The following is a 21,057-nucleotide window of genomic DNA, read 5'->3' as shown; positions in this document are numbered from 1 at the left end:
TCATCCTTGCCGTCCTTTTCATCACAACCATCAAATATAGCCCATGTTTCATTCGTCTTTTTAAATATTTTGTATACCCATGATTCTTTCTTGTGTTTTCCGGACTCCATCTTAAACCAGCAAAATGTTGTTGGTTTGGATTTTTAAACCTTGAGATTATGAGTGTAAATCCCCTACTGCTATAGTCCACCATGCCCTCTATCCACCAACCACACCAATCTATTGACTGCATCCCAATCTGAGGAATACTTACATCTAATTGCGGGATATCCGTCTGTTGAAATGTGTCTATGATGCCTTTAACTGCATCCTGCCATACCTCTGGCATTGTGTTCAATGCAAATGATGACAACTGAAAAACAATGCAAAAAAATGAGAAATGAGGTATCAAAGAGATTTGACAGGACTGAATAGACATGTGATTCTAAGACACATGATTCTGCTGACATTACAGCCTATTTGTGGTGGATGATCAATAATATATTGCTTCAGTCTATTGGTTTTATGCTAATTCATATTTACAGAAGATTCAGCTACAGTCTTCCCCAGAGGGAGTATGTTTTTCGATTGGAATTGCATAGAGTTAATTCGCCAGCGAAGTAGTTACGTAACTCCCTGGTAACTGGATCACGCACCTTTTGGAATTGATAGTACATGCCATAGACTTTGTGTTGCGATCATTTCGATCGTGGTGTAAAACTCAAAAGCGTGATCCAGTTGACATAGTGATGATCAGATTACACATAATACTTTGGCTTTGCTGGCGAATTATTTTGAAACCCATACTCCCCCTGTATATGGCTTTACCTATATCTTCCACAACTGGAGTGAATATTTCAAATGTAAGTTCCCCAATTGTCTATTCTATTTGAAACCATTATTCCCTCTGTTGTAGACTTCAGCTAAATCTTCTACAGGGAGAGTTTGTATTTCAAATGGAATGCCTCATACTTACAGCTACACATAGCCTTGTCAGCACAATTCTTGCGCTAGGTGCATAGGCAAATATCTGCTGAAAAAGTTGTGTCCTTAACATGTCATACTGCTCTGGATGAACCTCACCCCTGTACAATGAACGAGAAAAGTATAAAAATAAAATGTACAAAAAATAATAATTATCATCTGACACTTGCCATGGATAGATGGATTTCAAAAGCACAATGGTTTGTGAAAATAAATTGACCAATCATATCCTGAGATTAGTGGTATGATGTATGTATGTGCTATAGTTTTAAAAAATATTGCCATGTTATTGTCCACCCGTCTACTTTGGAGACTGCCCATTCTCTGGCTAAAACCTTGTCATTAAGGTCATGGTCATCATCTTCATCATCATCATCATCATCACCACCATCAATGGTATCAGAAACAGTCACATTTTGAGTTTGTAGAATGCATACTGTAGCCTGTTGAGTAAAAGATCTTTCACTTACCAATATCTGGAGATCTTTGTGTACAAAGCACTGGCACCAAAATATTGAACTTCTGTGGGCTTCAAAATGTGTTAAAAAAGAACAAATATGAAATTTGTAAGTGCAAATTGTAAATAATTACGATACAAAAAAATCTGTATCTGCTACAAACTATCTTTAAATAGTGCTTGAAGCACAAACCTGCTAAGTGCTTTTTCAAATCAGATACTGTTACTAAGAACGGCAAGGCCGCATTTACCACAGGGCACAGTGAGCCTGAGCTCAAGGGACACAATCTGGGGGGGGGCAAAATTTTAAGAGGAAAAAATTAGAGCCATCCTTATATCAGAGAAGGTCCAGTGACCTCAAGTAAAATGAATACATCAGAAAAATAAAGACAAGCATGGCTCGCAAAGCAAATGTAGCTAGTAATTACAATGTCCGTTGACTGCTTGAAGACTGCTATCTGCTCGCGAAGCAAGCCTATAAGTAAGACCGCTGTCTAAAAAACCTACATACCACAAAATTCCACTCACCGAGCGAAGTGGATTTTGGACGTTCTTGGGACTACATGTAGTGTCATGAGGATAGGTCACAGTACATTCATCTCATTTTTTTTCTAGATTGGATGGTGAATTTAAGGTAGGCTTTGGAGCAAAGCTAAACAGGATTATGCTCCACGCAGTTAATTTAGGGATTCACAAATGTAGGTAATAAAATGCAAAATTTAAGAAAGTTACTGACATTTACCCATAAACTATTAGAGAAACAGACTATTGCAAACAGGTTAGTCCCAGTATCACCCATTATCTTCCATAAACTGCGACTGACGAAATTGCTACGCACATACTACATATTTTTAAGGTCTTTCACATAAACGCAAAAAACACCCAACGCTTTATCGCGTATATGCGAAGGCACGTTCGCCAACAATGCACGATCGAACAATCGCCCCTCATGAATATGCAAGAATTCACAGCATACAAAGCACAGGGACTTTGGCTGTTTGAGAATAGTCTATATCTCTTTACTTAATGCATTTACCTTATCTGCAGCTAGTAGGGCCCATGCAAAGTGCCAAGCTTGTGGTGATCTCTGAGCTAGTAACAACCACCTTTGAGCTGAGTCTTTCACTGCTGGGTTGGGATCATAGTACAACTGTTGAACAGCCTGGGAAAATAACATTCACAATTAATTGTAATAAAATGTGTATAGCTCACCATCTAAGATACACAATTTGTTGTACCAATCCAGGTTTTAAATTAGCTTAAAAAATACAAATCTATAATTTGAGACCAAATTCAACACTAGTTTGCAGATGATGACGTCCTGTCAACCAGACCGAAAATGCCATACTGTGCAGGATAGAAACCAATCACGTTGAACCTTTGCCCTGACATCAGATGCAAACTAGTCTTTTTAAATTTGTCTTTGATTATAGGGGGCCTCATATTTTAAAAAGAAAACTTTTTCTCTAATTAATAAAATAACATCTCTCTTAACCCTAACACCTATAAATACCACAAAATACCACCTGTGTACATTGTAGCTACCGGTCCGTGATCATGTGCTTGGCATGCGGGGGGTCTAAAGTTCGAATCCCGGGGGTGCCAAGTGACTTCTTTGTTCATCTTCTCTCCTTTTTCGTATCTTCTTTAACTTCCGAGATCAAAAAGCAGGGTTGGGTGTTAGGGTTAGATAAGATGTATTTTTCCAGATTAAAGCCTATGTTCACCCATAAATACCACAAAATACCACGGTGAAAAAATCTGCACATGCGTGAATCCGGGGGTCTGCGATGACACAATCACCCTAAGTGTTAAATGCTCACGGAATTGCTGCCCGGGGCAGCGTTACCCGTGTAGCTACCGGTCCGTGATCGTGTGCTTGGCATGCGGGGGGGCCTAAGGTTCGAATCCCGGGTGCCAAGTGACTTCTTTGGGTCATCTTCTCTCCTTTTTTGTATCTTCTGTAACTTCCGAGATCAAAAAGCAGGGTTGGGTGTTAGGGTTAGAAGAGTATTTCATGATTCTAGAATTCTCTTTTTATGACATTTTAATAGATATCAACAAAAAAAAGAAGCTTATTCCCAAAGTTTCAGTTGATGTCGATTTTTCGTTTGCGAGTTATGCCTGATTATGTTACACTGCTCCATAGACACTGTGTTGAATTATCTTCTGGTATACCAGAATGTAATTCAAATTTAGCGGTATTTTTGCTAATCGATTTAATCTGCAAGAAATTCTTTGCACATAAACATTATGTAGCCAGAGGTTTCCAGTGGTATAAAAATCTGAACTTTTTTTGAGAAAAGTGGGGGGATGAGGCTGCGGATCATGAAAATTGTAGGAAATATGATTGGGAAACTTGGGCCTATATATAGTATTATTTTTGCTGGGCTACTTTTTCACAATTTTAACTGCTCTGAACAGGTTTGTGGTTGTTTTTATGCACAGTTTCAAACAGCTACATTGAAGTTTATGGGTTCAATATATTTTTGCAGGATTTTAAATTTGCGGTTATCTGTTTCACCATGAAAAGTATGAAAATTAATCACCTTCAAAAATTTCCTGTTATAGATCTAGTACTATTACCACTTGACACCTTCAATTTCCTCGATAGCTCATGATAGCTTTCCTGTGATTTAGTTCAAGTTTGTACCAAATTATGTGCTAAAAATGCAGTTTTAGCACAAAATTGAGTACAAACTTGTTTACTAAATCACAGGAAATCCATCTTGACATTGAGCTTCAATGGTAAGGTCGATAGTCAGAACGGTCATCAGTCTAAAAACTTTGCAGGAAATTTTATTAATTTTTAAAAACTAAATAAAAAAATCTAGGAAGGGTTTTTTATTTTTTTTAAATTTTGACCAACTTTGCCAAAAATATTTGAAATTTGGGCGAAAATCAGGCTTTTTTATGATTGTTTTGATAATTGAGCATTTTTTTACCATTTATGGTGCAAATTTCTCAAAGTTGGTCAAAACTTCAAGTTAAAAAAATTAAAAAACTGTTTCTAGATATTTAAATCTATTTTTTTTTTTTAATTAATACTAATTTTTTTTTTGCCCAAGAATTTTTTGTTACATTGACCTCAAAAATATAAAAAAAAAAAAAAAAACATTTTGGGGGATTTTCTCCAAAAATGAGCATTTTTGCCCAAATTTGAACTCACAGATGAATTTATCAAGGCTTTGATCAACAATTTAGCAGTTATAATGAGGCCCAAAAGTTTCCACAATTCCAGGGTTAAAACCACCCTAAAGGTCATGGCTTCCATTAGGGGTGTATGGATTTCAACTGGAATACCACACTTATAACTTTCTGGCACCCAAACTGACAAAGTGACAATTTCAATCAACATAAATCCATCCATCAATATTTTGCCTAGTATTTCCTTCTCAAACTCACCCCACCTTTTCCTCTTTAATTTGATACTAGTAAGGAAGTCTGCAATCATGCATACTACAACCTAATTGTGGCCAGATGTAATGTCCACTACTCCCAAATATCACAACAAATATGTATCCTATAAGCATAAGGGATTGGATAGGAACCTTTCCACAGTATTTTTTATGTGACATGAGAGTACATCAGAATACGAGGAATGTCCTTCTGATATCAAATAATTTTTATTTTTGAAATTCGCGATATAATTCAAATTTTATGGTAAATTGTTCAAAATTGATATTTCTGACATTAAACAGTCCTCGAAGTAAAATCTATAAATCTAATGATATGTACTTATATAGCTAGGATGAAAAGCCGACGATCAAATGAAAATTTTGACTTTTCATATTGAAGATATATATACATTATTTTTTTAGAGCAAATTTTCACTCAAATTGGAGGATTTCAGGCAGAAATTATGCATTTTTTATGGCAGATTCAGTTTCTACACAAAATTTCACCCTAGACAATGTTCCTTTTTAAGTAGTATATCTTTCACTTAGTTTATGTTTTCACCATTCTGGCCACAAAAAGAAAGTCAAATCTTGAACGCTATCTTAGCCCCTGGTTCATTGAAAATAGCCCCTGGTTCCCTGTAAAACCCCATGAACCAGGGGCTATTTTTTACAAAGTAGCCCTGGTCCGGCGCTTCTTATTTCCCAGCCTGATTGAGTGAGGTATCAAAATGTACACAACAAATATTCCCATCCATTGAATAGCCCTGGTTCACTGAAAATAGCCCTGGTTCCATGTAAAACCCCTGTGAACCAGGGGCTATTTCTTTTACAAATTAGTAAGGGTCATCCACCAAATTAGCAACAGCACTGATGCCCCACCAGTGTTGGCTTGGGAAAGGAATATCTGTTTTTTGACTTACTGACTAATTTTTATACCCCTCATTGAAAATAGCCCCTGGTTCCCTGTAAAACCCCATGAACCAGGGGCTATTTTTTACAAAGTAGCCCCTGGTCCGGCGCTTCTTATTTCCCAGCCTGATTGAGTGAGGTATCAAAATGTACACAACAAATATTCCCATCCATTGAATAGCCCTGGTTCACTGAAAATAGCCCCTGGTTCCATGTAAAAACCCTGTGAACCAGGGGCTATTTCTTTTTACAAATTAGTAAGGGTCATCCACCAAATTAGCAACAGCACTGATGCCCCACCAGTGTTGGCTTGGGAAAGGAATATCTGTTTTTTGACTTACTGACTAATTTTTATACCCCTCAGAAAAGATGCATTATCTCCATGTTGTTTGAAGATTGAGGGGATTATTTTTTGAGTATCATAAGCACTAGTAGTAAGTCCCAGAATAATGTTAAAAGTTTTATTGTATTTCTTATTTTGTGTAATGAACTTTGAAATGTAAAAATAGGCATCGGGGTTAGTTGAAACTTTTGAGGTGGGGTTAGTTGACACGTGAAAATCACATAGAAAAATATGGTTAAAAATTGGATTTTTTAAAAATTTGTAACATGTTTACCATTTCTTCAATATTGCTTTAATATGGTTAAAAAGCAATAATACAAGCAAAAAGTGCACACAGAAAGTACATTTTATAATATTTTAGGCTTCTCATATTTTGGTCCATGGCGAAACTCGTCACCTTGTGTCCAAAGTATTGACCAGCACTCCCACATATTTATTTATTCCATTTTTTCACACTGATTGTATGTTAAAGGGTGCCTTCAAGGGAAGTATAGCCCTAATAATTATTTTGAAATTTTTACAAGCCGTGTTTCAACTAACCCCACCCTATGTTTCAACTTACCCCAGGGGTGGGGTTAGTTGAAACACTTTTTTTCCAATTTTCAAATTGGATTATATGAATAATCATAAGCAGGTCCAATAAAGTTTAAGGCTGTATTTGTAGCATGTATGTATATGTTTATACTGATATGGTTAGTGTTTCTTGAAAGTTAAAAAGACGATTTTGTGAAAAATGTTTCAACTAACTCCAATCTCCCCTAACCTAAAATTGGGGTTTTTTTTGTATACATAGTATGTAAGTTTTTGGTCTTGTCCTAGAGCATACAAAAAAGGAAAAAAACAAACAAATATTTTGTTTCTGGTACTTTTCCCCAAAATATCTGAAAAATAAATAAATTAAGCTTACCTTTTCAATATTTTCAACAGTGATCTCTGGCAGAACATCTGCACCTGTGGGTTGAGATGCTGCCATTCTTCACAGCTGTAATTATCTGATTACCACTCAATGGTGTCGATTACAGAATAGAGCTACGTCCGCAACAAACAACTTCCAACTTGATTGTGTGCTCTATAATCTGAAGGAAATAGGGGGAAAATCAGATTCACTTTGATAAGGGAGGTGCAATAATTATGTGTACCCACCATATTCAGCCTAATTAATGCCCTCTCTTAATAAGCGCCCCTTTTAATTCACTTTCAGCATGTATAAAAATTCCCTTTAAAAGGTATGTCAAATTCATGGTAATTTTGTCAATTACATTTACATAGTCAATTTGAGGAATTTTTTAGCCAAAATTGGGCCAATGGGGCGATGCTCCATTTAGCACACAATTTCCAAGGAACACAGGTTTTTGCATTCATGATATAATCAGGCAAATGTTTGTAAATTGGTTCCCCAAAATTTGGCATGTATAATGGGAACATTAAGTAGAGGAAGGTATTTTGGCAGACCATTTTGGGAATTCACAACACCACAGGGGTACACAATTAATTCACCTGGGGATTGAGATTTAAAGTGCTCAAGTGCAATCGTACACCATGGCACACCTTAAAATCGCCTGTCTGAATGTAATTCCTAAACTACCAAGTGAACTTTTTACTGTCAGCCTTTGGGTCAAAAGAAAGGAAATTTTTAAAATCCAATCTCAAGTCAACTGCCACTAACTTGACTAACGTGTTACCCAATGTCCACATACCTAAAGTCCCAATTTCACTTACACTTTAATAGTATAGATTATCAAAATGTTTTGACCTAACCAAATTTAGCCAAACAGATGCAATACTGATTTCAACATTAATCCTTGGCATTACCAGTTTTTATTTCTATTTCATTTGATCATTTCAATTTTTATTGCATCATTAAAAACATACAAACTTTAAGCACAATGATTGAAAAGAAAACACATAAACCAGAGAATGGAGAAGACATATCTCCGCAGGTGCATAAATAGTACTTCTGTGTGAGTCTGTTGACAATCATTAAGTTAAAATCTAAAAAATTTTCTTCTTTTCTTCAGTGAAATTAAACATCATAGTGCATTATAGGAATGCCTTTAAGCCTCCTCTGAGGGAGAACACACAATTTTTATGAGCAAAATGTGCTTGCCAGTTGTTGTTTTTTAATTCACCAAACATTTTTTTCCAAAATGTATGATTTTTTCCAATACTAGTCCTACAGGCTGAGTCAAAAAGAAGTAAACTCATGTTTGAGGGGCTGTAACTAAAGAGCTGTAAGGAATCTGCTAAAAATGAAAATATCATTGGAAAAAGCAAAATCTACACGTCTAAATAAAAACAAGAATTGTTGCAATTGCTCAAAGCAAACTCAAGTTATACTCATTGTAATACAACCACCCATTTTTGAAGCTGCACACAATCTCACTTCCCAAGTACCTATTATGTTGTTTGGTACGACGCAATATTCGAATGCAAATAAAGTTACGTAGCAGGTGTGGTTTCGAGAAATAATCCCTTAAATTGTAGGAATTATTTATCTTTTCAATATGAAGTTTACCTCATTGTCCTACATAATAATGAAAGGGGCCAAATGACAACATGGCACCACAATTTACCACACGGGAGCGCACGTTTCTGTCGACAAAGTATCATGAAACTAAGAGTCCCACAGAAGATTCTATGTAAGAGAGCAGTATACATCATCATCATCATCATCATCATCAGTCGGCTGCAGAGCAGTAAAGCTTTCTCCAACTAATGCGATCTTGGGCAAGCGAAACAATTTTGTTTGGCTGCAGCATCACTTCAGTATCTCCCAGGAGGTGCTGGACATACTGTAAGTACAGTGTGCGCGGACGTCCCGGTTTCCTCTTCCCATGTGGTGGAATATAAAGCGCATATTCTTTCACAGGCTCGCCATCTTCAAGACGCAGTATATGGCCGAGAAATTTGAGTTGATGAATCTTGACTCTGGCAACCAGTGGAGTGGTGTTGGTCAGGTTGTAGATGGTTTCGTTTGGAATCCGATCCACACACTTGATGTTTAACATGACTCTGTAGCAAGATGTTGCAAATGCATTGATCTTGTTTTCCATGTCCTTGGCAATTACCCATGACTCGCACCCGTACAGAAAGACAGTAACACACGTTGTCTGAAACAGCTTGATTTTTGTTTCGATTGGCAGGGACGGGCTTCTCCAAAGGCGTTCCAGTTTCCAGAAAGCTGCCCAGGCTAGTGCTTTTCTTCTTTTAGGTCTCCAACACTAGAGCCCATCTTGGAACCCAAATACCTGAAGTCTGTGACATGGTTGATGGTACTACCATAGACTTCAAGTGCTGGTTGGGCGTTACAGTTTGCAGTCATATATTCTGTCTTAGGTGCGCTGATTACAAGGCCTAGATCTGCTGCTGCAGTTGCAGTCCTAGTAAGCTGTGACTGGGCCCGGTCTATGGAAGATTCCAGCAGGGCAATATCATCAGCAAAATCCAGGTCATTCAGCATCTTGGCAGGATACCTGCTTGACCGACGTGGGTAGGTAACAATTCCAGCGTCAATTCCAGAAGTTGATTTCATCAGAAGGTAGTCTACCAGGATAATAAACAGGAATGGTGCCAACACATCACCCTGAAGCACTCCAGTTGTTACTTGAAAGGCTCTGAGATACTGCCATCTACCATAACGGCACTATTGGAGTCTTTGTAGAGCACCTGGATGGCATTGACCACAACCTTTGGTATTCCATAATGCCGCAGCACTGAAAACATGACGGACCTGTTGATGGAGTCGAAGGCTTTTTTAAGTCCACAAAAGTGACTGTTAAGGGAAGTTGGTACTCCTTGAAGCCTTCCATGATCCTCCTCAAAATGTGTATTTGCTGAGCACAGCTGCGACCAGATCTAAAGCCAGCCTGGTTGCTTCTCAGTAAAGGATCAATGTGGGGTCGGATCCTGTTCAGAAGGATCTTGTTGTACACTTTTAAGCGGCAATGGACATAAGCGAAATACCACGGTAGTTTGACATGAGAGAGAAGTCACCTTTCTTTGGTAGAGGAATGATTACATTCGTAACCCATTGACGTGGTGGTGTCAGCGTTGAGAATACTTCCATACAGAATTCGAGAATCATATCAATCATGCTATCCCTCCTCCCTGAAGTGCTTCTGCAGTTATAGCACAGTCCAATCCTGCTGCCTTGTTGGTCTTCATGGCTGCTATTGCTTTGACTACTTCTTCACGAGTTGGGGGCTCAGTGATAATAGGAAGATCTTCAACAGCTGGTGCAGGAAGTTCTGAAGCTGCTGTGCCACTTTCGTTGTTAAGGAGTGAGCTAAAATATTCCTTCCATTCCTCAAGCAGTTCATGGTCACTGGTTGGAGCTGATCCATCTCTCTTTTTGACTTTCACCCCTTTCCTTGAGTTCTTCCCAGAAAGCGAGTGTATAATTTTCCAGGTGGTGGTATAATTCCCCATTTCGTCGGCCAGCTTCAGGTCTTCCATCTGCTTATTGAGGGTAGCAAGCTCATCAGATTTATAGGAGTTGCAGGGGTGTCTATTCTTCCAGAAAATTGAAATTATTCCCTCACCCTACCGCACTGTGTCCCAAGATTCTTCCCCAACCGAGATCCCAAAAAATGGACCCAAAAGGGAAAATTTTAGGCTGGTTGCTATCTACATGTACTTTTCCTTATTTTTTTGTTCCCTCCCTTCCCTGCCTGAATATAGCTGTGTTGTCAGACCCAGAAACTTCTTTATCAACTGTTAGGCTAAGTTGCGAGTTGTTCTATTCTGTCTTCCCTAAAAACATCAAATTCTTTCCTAGATGGAACACTCTGGACACTGAACCATTGCATCTAAGGACTGATGGTTCAAAGGGAAGACAGGCTAGCAAACACCTCTAGGCTCTTTATTATTTTCAGACCTAGCTGTGATTTATTATTTACAGGGGTGTGAGAGTTTTTTTTGTTTGGATTTTCAGCTTTTTTTGTACAAAAGTATAGGATCTTCCCAAATTGCAGCTTTTTACTAAGTGTTTTTAGCTTTTTGCTAACTGTTTTCAGCGTTTTCAGCTCTTTTATATTATGTGGTAACTCACATGCTCCTGATTTATAAAGCCTTAGAATTAAAATTCTTCTATAGCAGAGTTCGGAGATTGCCACTGAACTATTGCATAGGCCTAGGGAAGGATATGAAGGATTTGGATCTGAAGCTGAGGTTTAAAAGGGAAGATAAACTTGGACAATAGAGCTGTCAACTAACTGATGGTTCTGTCTTCCCTTAGAATCCCAAATGCTTCCCTAGATATCCAGGCAGATGTCCAAACTAAAAAGAAAATGGATTTTGTATGAAATATGCCAAGCAGAGCTCCCTTAATCTTTGTGTGCATTATTACCTATAGTATGACCACTAGTCACTATTGCCCAGGCAGGGAAGAATTACTGACCCAACTTCTCCCAGTTTTAGGCTTAAGTCCATGGTTTCCCTCAAAATAATTATTTTTGGGTTGGGAATGGGTAAAAGTCAAGGGACCACTACATGTATGCTAATGCTATGTATGTACACATTATAATTCTTCCCTAAATGACACTTGATGAATTCACAGGTACCCTATAGATCTATTTCACTCCAAAAATAGCCATAAAACATAATAATACATTTTTCCCCAAATTAGTTTATTTTATTTTTAATCTTCCTTGAATCCTGTTAACTTTCTTCTGTTTTTCCCCTCTATTTATTTTTCTTTTTCAAAATGCAAAATTCTTCCCCAAAGGGGTAAAATTATTCCCTCCCCTTTGGGGGCGATTAACGGAAGAATAGACGCCCCTGAGGAGTTGTTAAGGCTGGTGTTCAAGTTCCTCCATCTTTCTCTAGATTGACGAGACTTTGAAATGGAGTACCGCTTTTTGGCCTCATCCCTTTCAAGTTTAAGTCTGATGGTTGCATCTGATACCCAACTTGGTAGTCCGCATGGCTCTTGCTTTCCAATAACTTTCTCGGCAACTTCACGGACCGCTGTTTCAAGGTCTCATACCTGTCAGAGATGGGTGTGGTGTCATCCATGCTCAAGACCTGGAATCTGTTTGATAGCTCCAGCTGAAATTCCTCCTTTGTATCAGGATCTTGCAACTTCTTCCAGTTGAATTTTGGTCTCTTGCAAGGTTTTCCTTTGCTAGTTCGCAGACTGGCAGCTAGACGGATGCTCACAATACGATGATCGGAGTCCACTTCTACTGAGTTGTATGCTCGAGAGTTGCGGAGAGAATTTACCCACTTGCTGTTTATTAGTATGTGATCTAGCTGTGCATGGGTTGATCCAGCTGGATGGGTCCAAGTCCAGAGACGGTTCCTGGGTTGCGGGAATCTCATCTGGGCCGGTCTGAGATTGTACTCCTGGCAGGTGTTGACCAGACGCTCACCATTGTCATTTGTTGAATCATGGTAGCAATGTGGACCAATGACCCAAGGATGGGGTATACATGGGTACATGTATATAAGAATGTGAACAAGCTCAAAGTGCATAAGCCACTAAGGAACAGACAGACCGAAGCTTCAGGCAGACCACGAACTGCTAGATCTCAAGTGAACATTGCTAGAGTTAGACATGCGTTACAGCAAGACCAAAGATCACCTCAATCCGTTACTCAACATTCCCCAATCAAGCTTATGCCGGATCGTTCATAAAGACTTGAATTGGCATCCCTATATCCGGGCCCTATACCAATACAGTACAGTTTATATGCATTTTTTGTTGAATATTAATTAAAAGCAAAAGTTGTCATTTCAACAATAAATCCTGTTAGCACTTTGTTGATTCGTCGAAATTGAAATGGATGAAAATCGATCAGCCGTGTGCAGCTACAAAAATGGGTGGTTGTATTCAAATGAGTATAACTTTAGTTAGCTGTGAGCAATTGCAACAATTCTTGTTTTATTTAGGCGTGTAGAGCTTGCTCTTTCCAATGATCTTTTAATTCATAGCAGATTCCTTACAGATCTCTAGTTACAGCTCCTCAAACATGAGTTTACTTCTTTTTGACTCAGCCTGTACCACCAATCCGAGAACCGTATTCATTCTAATAAGAGAACCGTATTCATTCTAATACGAGAACCGTATTCATTCTAATAAGCGCCAAGGGCGCTTAACAAAGTCATTTTGGGTGGCCGCTTATTTTTTACCTGGTTTACCTAATTTTTTGGTTAGGGGCGTTTATTAGAGACAAATTTATGTATGTTATAAATGGGTCCTGAGACGTTCTAGTAGCTTTTCTGATGTAAAAAATGTATTGGAAGTTTACACAGGACTTCTAGTCCTCCAGATATTTCACTGTATCGACGTCTATCCATCACTTCAACACTGATGGTACCCTTCATTAAATTGAAAATACCCTGGGTGGGCGCTTATTGGGACATGGGCGCTTATTGGAATGAATACGGTACGTATATCCTTGAATAGTCGCCCCCTGGGGCGTTGCATTTTCCAAAAGGGAGACGTTTATTAGAGGTCATTTTTAAATGATAATTCCTGTTAATATCGTTGGTAAGCTTTAGTTACTACACAAGATCAGCATTTTTGAAACATCTTGGTTGAAAAAATGGTGGGGGCATTTAATTGAAGGGGCAAATATTTGAGGATATCATTGCTACAGGGAGGGGGATATCTTTAAAGCTCTGGCTGGTGCATCCCCCCCCCCCCCATGATGTCTTTGAGCGGTGGGTCAGACCCAAAGTATGCATTCACTGATTCAATTAAGAAGAAAATGCCCATCAAAGAGAGCACTTTGTCATTTAGACCACTTAAATTCCCAATTTTGGTCAAGGTCACCAAACTTTGACGGCCTGCCATTCGCAAACGAAATGGAATTTGAATTTTTTTCTCGTGACCTCACCTAGGGATCCATGAAAGGTACCCCTGAGCCAAAGGAGAGCAAAATCCAAGAGGGTGGGTGTACATGTAAAACTGTACACTCAGTCTGTTATGGCATGGACTGACCCTATTATCATGATACATGCACGTTTTATTAAAACTTGAAAAGATTATTTAGTCCAATATTTTAAATAAATAAATAGGCATACTCAGTAATTTTCTCATCCAGATGAGAATAAAAATCAAGATTCAGATTTTGTTAGTGGTTTTAAAGCCGAAAGCCGGACGTGAAATTTATTTTACAAACAAAATACAAGATTTATTTTCCAATTTTGTCAATAGTCCACCATACTGCTGTTTTCCTCTGGGGTTTTTTTTTTGGGGGGGGGGGGAATGTTTCATTTAAAAGATATCTGGTCATGTGTCTTATGGTGGGACCCAAAAATACCTGGTGGCATTACATTTTTCTCTCCTCTTTCTGATTGAACTTGTTGTCACAAAGCTATTCTTGGTCCAATTGCATCAAGTTTGGGCTCATTATAGTTGATTATTCTAATCTTCTTAAATATGTTTCACAACTTGGAACTCAAATTTGTTTAATTGGTGAAAAATATTAAAATGTTAACAAAGATAAACGTGGTGGATAAGTGGTAGAAGATAAGTGGTAGAGGAGTATGTACAATCTCTATGGTAAATGCTTTGAAGACATGACATCTTTTTGAATTTGAAATTATATCATTGTCAAATTGTGTGCTATACATGCAAATCATACCTCAAATGATAGCTTGTATTATTCATATTCAGCTATTAATTTTATCTAATCGTGTTTATAAGTATTCACTGAGAGCTGCAAGTCACAAGAACCACAATTTTTTCCTATTCACTTACACACAAACATGCGTTTTGGCTTTCAATTGTTGTATCTTGAGAATCTTGAGAATTCCTAAGATAGGAAAAGTATACATTTTTGGAAAGCTTTTTACCCCAGGAATCCAAATATGCAGTTAAAATAAATGTAGGATACACCCTAAAGAAAATATTTTCAAAAATGTAATCAACATTTGGTGCAGGAAGTTACGTATATTTTCGCACCCTGTATCACCACTTTGGTCAATCATAACATAGCAAAAGTATACATTTTATTAAAGCTCATAGTGTGGCCTGTCACAAAATTAGATTTCATTTGAGGTATTACATATCAGTAGCAAATGCAATAAATTATCAATTTAGTAGTAAAATTAAAATTTTTCATGATATCACCCTATATATTTTCTTACGCACCCTGTATACCAACTTCAATTTTGCATAGTTGGATTCCTTGGAACATAAGCTTTCCAAAAATGTATAGTTTTGCTGGTGTGAGATGTTTTAGATACGTATCAATTTTAAGTGAAAAGGGAGATAAATGATCAAAATCAGTGCTTGTAACACAAATGTGCCCCACCATATGACACATGACCATCTATAGAAAAATTATCAAATTTGTGCACATCGTGGAACATACTCTTTGTGTGGCTGTGCGTAGTAAGCAGTTGTACGCAGAAAGCCTCGCTAATATGGACGCGTAGAGTAGCGTTGTACGCGCGTGTAGTTAGCATGATTAGTCGTGGAGTAACAAGCGTAGTTGAATGTTCCACGATGTACACAAATTTAATATTTTTTCTATAATTGGTAATGACTTTATCCTTCAAGTACACTTACATGTAGGCAATAACAAATTTGTATTTTTACACCTTCACTGGGATGTCACGGAGGCTAGACTAGCTAGGGGCCTAAAATAATTTGATTGTAATATCGTTTGGTTCCTGTTGTTGTTGTTGTTGCTTTTATTGTTGTTGTTACTATTTCTTGTTGTTGTGACTCGTCTATTCTTTTGTTTTTTCCTGTTTGGGATTCCCCAATTGTATTTGTTTTACATGAGTCACGTCATACGATGCAATCATATTAATTATTGAGAGCTCTGCAGATGCCGGGAGCAGCTGAGACCAAGACGCAGGTCGCAAAGCTCACTCCGGGAGCTCACTCGATTAACGTAAACACAGGGACAAACATATTAAAATATTTTGAATATTTAGAATGTGTGTGCATATTTATTGGTTTACGTGCTGTGATCGGGTTATTTGTTATTTATTTTTTTGAAGATAGTCGCCATTTGTATCCATTTTTATCCATGTTCGGGAGATATTAATGACCTCGATTTGCGTTCGCGTTTTCACAAATATAATAAAATATGATTGGATTACACGCATCATGCATATTCATGAACACACACACAGTTTAGACACAACGAACAACACACATATTATTAGTACAGGGAACCCATACCGTAGTAGCTCTGCACAACGGTATGGGACGAAGTGTATACAAAAAGCTAGTGCAACGCAATTGCATGATTTCAATTAGAGTTTGTACTAAAAAATACAAGGCTCCTGTAGCTTAAATAGTTGCATGTTTGTCATAATATTAATTACACAGCTTCTTGTACTTCTTACCTAAACTCCTATGCTTGAAATTGTAATAAATACTTCGTTACTTATCCAGAATAAATAAAAAATCATTAGCACATGATCCAATTCGGCGCACCAAAACTGAGATGGCACTTCAGTGCAAACTTATAGGGCATCACCAATAACGAAAAATGTCATACCGATAAATGATGTGTCTGTTTGCCCGTTTTTTAAGTTTGCCTTGCGAACTAACATATTATGACACAACATCATGAACATGACAAAGCAATGAATGAACTTAGTGCCGTACTATTACGCTGACTTTCGTATTCGGCGAGGAGGACGATTTCGACCTCCTGGTTTGTTTACAAACAGAGAGGTAGACAAAAGACCGTTAAGCTTGTCCAAACACTCAAGTATCAGAAGGATGGTCCACAATAGCGTGATTCACGTAACATGAATAGGGATTAAAAAGCTGTCACGTAGAACCATGTGCTTCTATTGTCCAATTTGCCATCAAGATTTCATATGGAAACAGTTCAGACCCAGTACACGATCATGTCAGAAATTGAGTAAAACAAGAGTGTTTTTTCATACTAATAATAGAAGTCTACCCACCTGAATATGTTGATACAAATACAAATTGCATTAATCTACCGATTATGCGAAACACAAAAAACCCTCTCACACAGAGATTTTTCTGACCTGTCCCTAAGACCAACCTATCGGCGCCTTTGAGTTGAGCGCATAGGCAACGATCCCTGTTCAGTCCCCACCGCCCAGAGAAATAACATACCGCAAGGGGGTCAAGGGAGGCGGGAACAACATATTCAGGTGGGTAGACTTCTATTATTAGTATGAAAAAACACTCTTGTTTTACTCATACTTATACATAGAACTACCCACCTTCAATGTTGATACAAATACAAATTGCATTAACATTGACTAGCACCGCTAATAGGTGGTAGAGGTGCGGTCTGTTATTTAGACGCGAGGTCAGAAAAATCCCATTTTGCTTAAAAAGCAAGATACCAAGAAGATTGCTTAAAAAGCAAAAACCCTGAAAATTGCTTGAAAAGCAAAAACAAGAATTGCTTATAAAGCAAAACATAGACTAAAAAGACAATAGGATTTCAAGAATGTCTACAAGTAAAGTTATTCAATACACTTACGACCTGGTCATTCCTGAAAACAAATAAGGTTAGACAATCAATGATTAAGACATTAATGCTAATTGTTATCTTACCCTTATTGTCTGTTAGTCAAGTCCTCGTCAAGACTGCTTTAGCGAACTTGACCCTGGAGTCGCCCTCTCCGACATTACGCAGATATGTATCAGTAAACGTAGAGGCGGTGCTCCAAGATATAGTTTCGCAAATCTCGTTCAGAGTGACCCCTTTCTGAAATGCCCACGAGCCTGAAACTGCTCTAGTAGAATGTGCTGCAGGGCACATGTTCCTTCGAACGCTTTAGCATCTACTATGAGCGAAACCAACCATCGTGCTAGTGTCTGTTTCAAGCTGCCTTGTTAGGTTTAGCATGGGTTATAAAAAGTTGGTCAGTCGATCCCCTAATATTACTGGTCCTATAAATATAGTGTTCGATAGCCGCACAGGGCACCATAGTCTATCTTCTCGCACGGATGACTTAGTGCCAATCCTCAGAAGCAAGATGGAACCGTGTTGAAACGTCTGGCGTTCAGTTTTAGCTATGAAACCTACTTTAAAGGTCATAGAGACGCCATTGCGTGAAAAAACAAGAGTTTTGAACGATAAAGCTTGCAATTCCGACCGACGCCGGCCGGTTGCTAGCGCTACCAAAAAGACCGTTTTGAGAGTGATCTCTCGTAACGTGGCAGATTTCATCGGTTCATATGGTGCTCCTTTGAGAAGCTCCAAAACTTTGCTTAGATTCCATGCAGGAACGATTCTACGTTTAGGGGGACGAGAATTGTACATGCCATTGAGGAGAAGACGGATGTAGTCATTCTTATATAGAGTTGATCCGTCCTCAAATCCCTATGGATCGCTGCGATAGCCGATTTATAGTTGCTAACTGTGGCTACCTGTAAGCCAGAGTCGAACACTTCCGTCAGGAAGTCGGCTATCTGAGACTGAGTTGCTCTGGCAGGAGAGCAATTTGTCTTTTCGCACCACTTGTAGTATCGACCCAGACGTCAGAATAGATTCCGAGTGTTGAGTCTTTTCTACCGTGGGCGATGAGGTTAGCAGCTTTTGTGAAAAGCCGCTCTCCTCGCAGCGTTGCCTGATAACGGCCATGCAGTTAACCTCAGATGACCCAGCTGAATGGTCGGCACCACTGTCTCCAGATCCTGCTGTCTCAGGAGGTCTGGTAACTGTGGAAGAAACCGAGGTGCAAGGTCTTAGCCAGCCATGCGTCCACCCGTCTTTAAGACGGGCTAATCTAATTTTAGACGGGTGGATTTAATGGATTTTACAGATTTGATAGCTCTTAAACAGATGATTTTAAGGTTATATGAACTTGAGACTAATTCAGAGTGACATGTTAAGGCCAAATTAGGACATATTTGACCCCAGTGACCCTTCCATGGGTATAGACAAGTTGTTTTATATTTGAGGGTCAAATTTTGGTATCTGCTTGGACGGGTGGTTTCTGATTTCTGGCTAAGACTCTGCCGAGGTGTACCTATGAGAAGGTTCACCATGGGCCGAAACCATAGATGCCTTGGCCAAAAGGGTGCTATGAGTATTATGTTGCAATCTTCGCTGGCTATTTTCTGTATTACTCTCTGTAGCAGCGAAATTGGAGGAAATGCGTGAGGCCGTCATTCCTCTCCAGTTCAAGTGTAGTGCGTCTACCGCCAGTGCTCTTGGATCTCGCATCCTGGAGCAATATACTGGTAGTTGGTGGTTGCTTGCTGATGCAAACAGATCCACTGTCGGATAAAACATTACTCGGAAGATGGTTTGGACCACCTGAGGAGACAGTGCCCATTCTGTCGGGCCCGCACCTCGACCTCGAGAGAGGTCGTCCGCTAGAATGTTTGTGACCCCGGCTATGTGGATAGCCTTGAGTGACATTCCTCGATGGTGACACTTCTTCAACAAGCGAAGAGTGTGCATGCACAACAGGGGAGATTTTGTACCTCCTTGTTTGTTGATGTATGCTACCACCGTCCGAATTGTCCGACTGCACTATGAACTTGCAACCCATCAACTGATCTTCAACGCCTGGATCGTTCTTTCTACCGCCCAGAGTTCTAACAAGTTGATGTGAGACTTGGCTTCCGTTGGGGACCACAGGCCCAAGCCGTCCTGATCCTGAATATGACCCCCCAGCCCATCTTCGACGCCGTCCGTCGTGATGGTAAGCTGAGGAGGGGGCAGGAAATCTGACCCCTATGTTCAGGTTGGCCGTCGTGGACCACCACTTGAGTTTGTCGCGGATCAGTTCCGACATTGGAACCATCCTGTAAACTGAGTGGCAACTGGGTCTGTAAAACGCCAGTAGGTGCAGCTGAATTGGTCTCATATGCATACGACAATTCGGCACCAGGTCTACTAGACTGGCCATGAGTCCTAACACTCTTAGCCAAGCAGTGGCTGGAGCGTGACTTTCTGCACTGAGAATCTTGACGCATTGTATTATGTTCATAATTCTCTCCGGAGAGGGCCTGGCCAGGCCCTCCGATAAAATGCAGACGGGCCCCCAGAAACTGGGGATCTGTGTCGGGACGAAGTTTGATTTCTTCACATTTATCACAAAACCCAAACTCGCCACGGTCTCTTGAACCATTTTTATATGGTGCAGAGCCTCTACCATGACCGACTGTATATCAGCCAGTCGTCGAGGTAAACGCACAGATTGACGCCCTTTCGTCTGAGATAAGCCGCCACTGTCTTTACTATACGAGTAAAGACCCGTGGGGCTGTGGAAAGACCGAATGGAAGACATCGAAACATGTATGTCTGGTCTTTCACCCTGAACTTGAGCCATTTCTGGTCGTTCGGGTGGATGGGTACATGAAGGTACGCATCTTTCAAATCTATTGACGTTGCCCAACAATCTTTGATTGGACATGTCAGAACAGTTGCCAGAGTCTCCATCCTGAATCTTCGTGGTTTGATATATTTGTTCAATGGTTTGAGATTCAGGATGGGACGCCAGTCTCCAGTCTTTTTGGGAGCCAGAAAGAAGCTCGACCAAAACCCCCCTTGAAAGGGGGGGAAGACTGGGACTATGGCATTTTTCTGAAGTAGATTTGAAACTTGGAGAGCAGTACCTGCCTCTGAACTAGAGGCTGGTAATCTTGTCTCCCTCTGCAGGTTCTGCGACGGAGGGGTTGTGGTAAACTCTAACTGATAACCCCTGCTCACTACCCCAAGCACCCATGAGCCCGGGCTGATGGTTTCCCATGCCCGGCCGTATGTCTGTAACCGTCCGCCCACCTGTGGGGAAACCCCTGGTGGAGGGTTCACCAGTAAAGGTGAACACGCGGCCAGCCGTGCCCTCAGGTACGAGACGACTTTCCCCATGAGCGCTTTCTTGCTCTTGGAGGATTGCCGCCCGCTCCTGTGCCTGCTCTCTTCTTACCCCGAGGGCGGAAGAGGCGGCGCTGGCAGGTGCTTGAGCTTGTGGCGTCACATTGGAAGAGGCTTGTCCGGTCACCTTGACTTTGGCATGACCTCTTGACCTCCTCTTCCTAGACTTGCCTTTCTGTGTTAAAGACGAAGTCT

General features: G+C 39.7%; 1 protein-coding gene across 1 annotated transcript in view; it reads right to left on the bottom strand.

Moving 5' to 3' along the window:
- Window positions 1-21,057, bottom strand: part of LOC140145714 (importin-13-like) — a 102,823-nt gene that overhangs the window by 76,578 nt on the left and 5,188 nt on the right. The window contains 5 exon segments of the mRNA XM_072167399.1: window positions 254-352; window positions 956-1,064; window positions 1,434-1,492; window positions 2,457-2,582; window positions 6,981-7,149. Of these exon segments, the coding sequence (XP_072023500.1) occupies window positions 254-352; window positions 956-1,064; window positions 1,434-1,492; window positions 2,457-2,582; window positions 6,981-7,046 (459 nt within the window). The 5' untranslated portion in view covers window positions 7,047-7,149.

The sequence above is a fragment of the Amphiura filiformis genome, chromosome 2 (genome assembly GCF_039555335.1).
Source record: "Amphiura filiformis chromosome 2, Afil_fr2py, whole genome shotgun sequence".
In the NCBI taxonomy this organism is placed as follows: Eukaryota; Metazoa; Echinodermata; class Ophiuroidea; order Amphilepidida; family Amphiuridae; genus Amphiura; species Amphiura filiformis.
The sequence above is the reverse complement of the archived record's forward strand: the minus strand, read 5'-3'. Positions and strand labels throughout refer to the sequence as shown.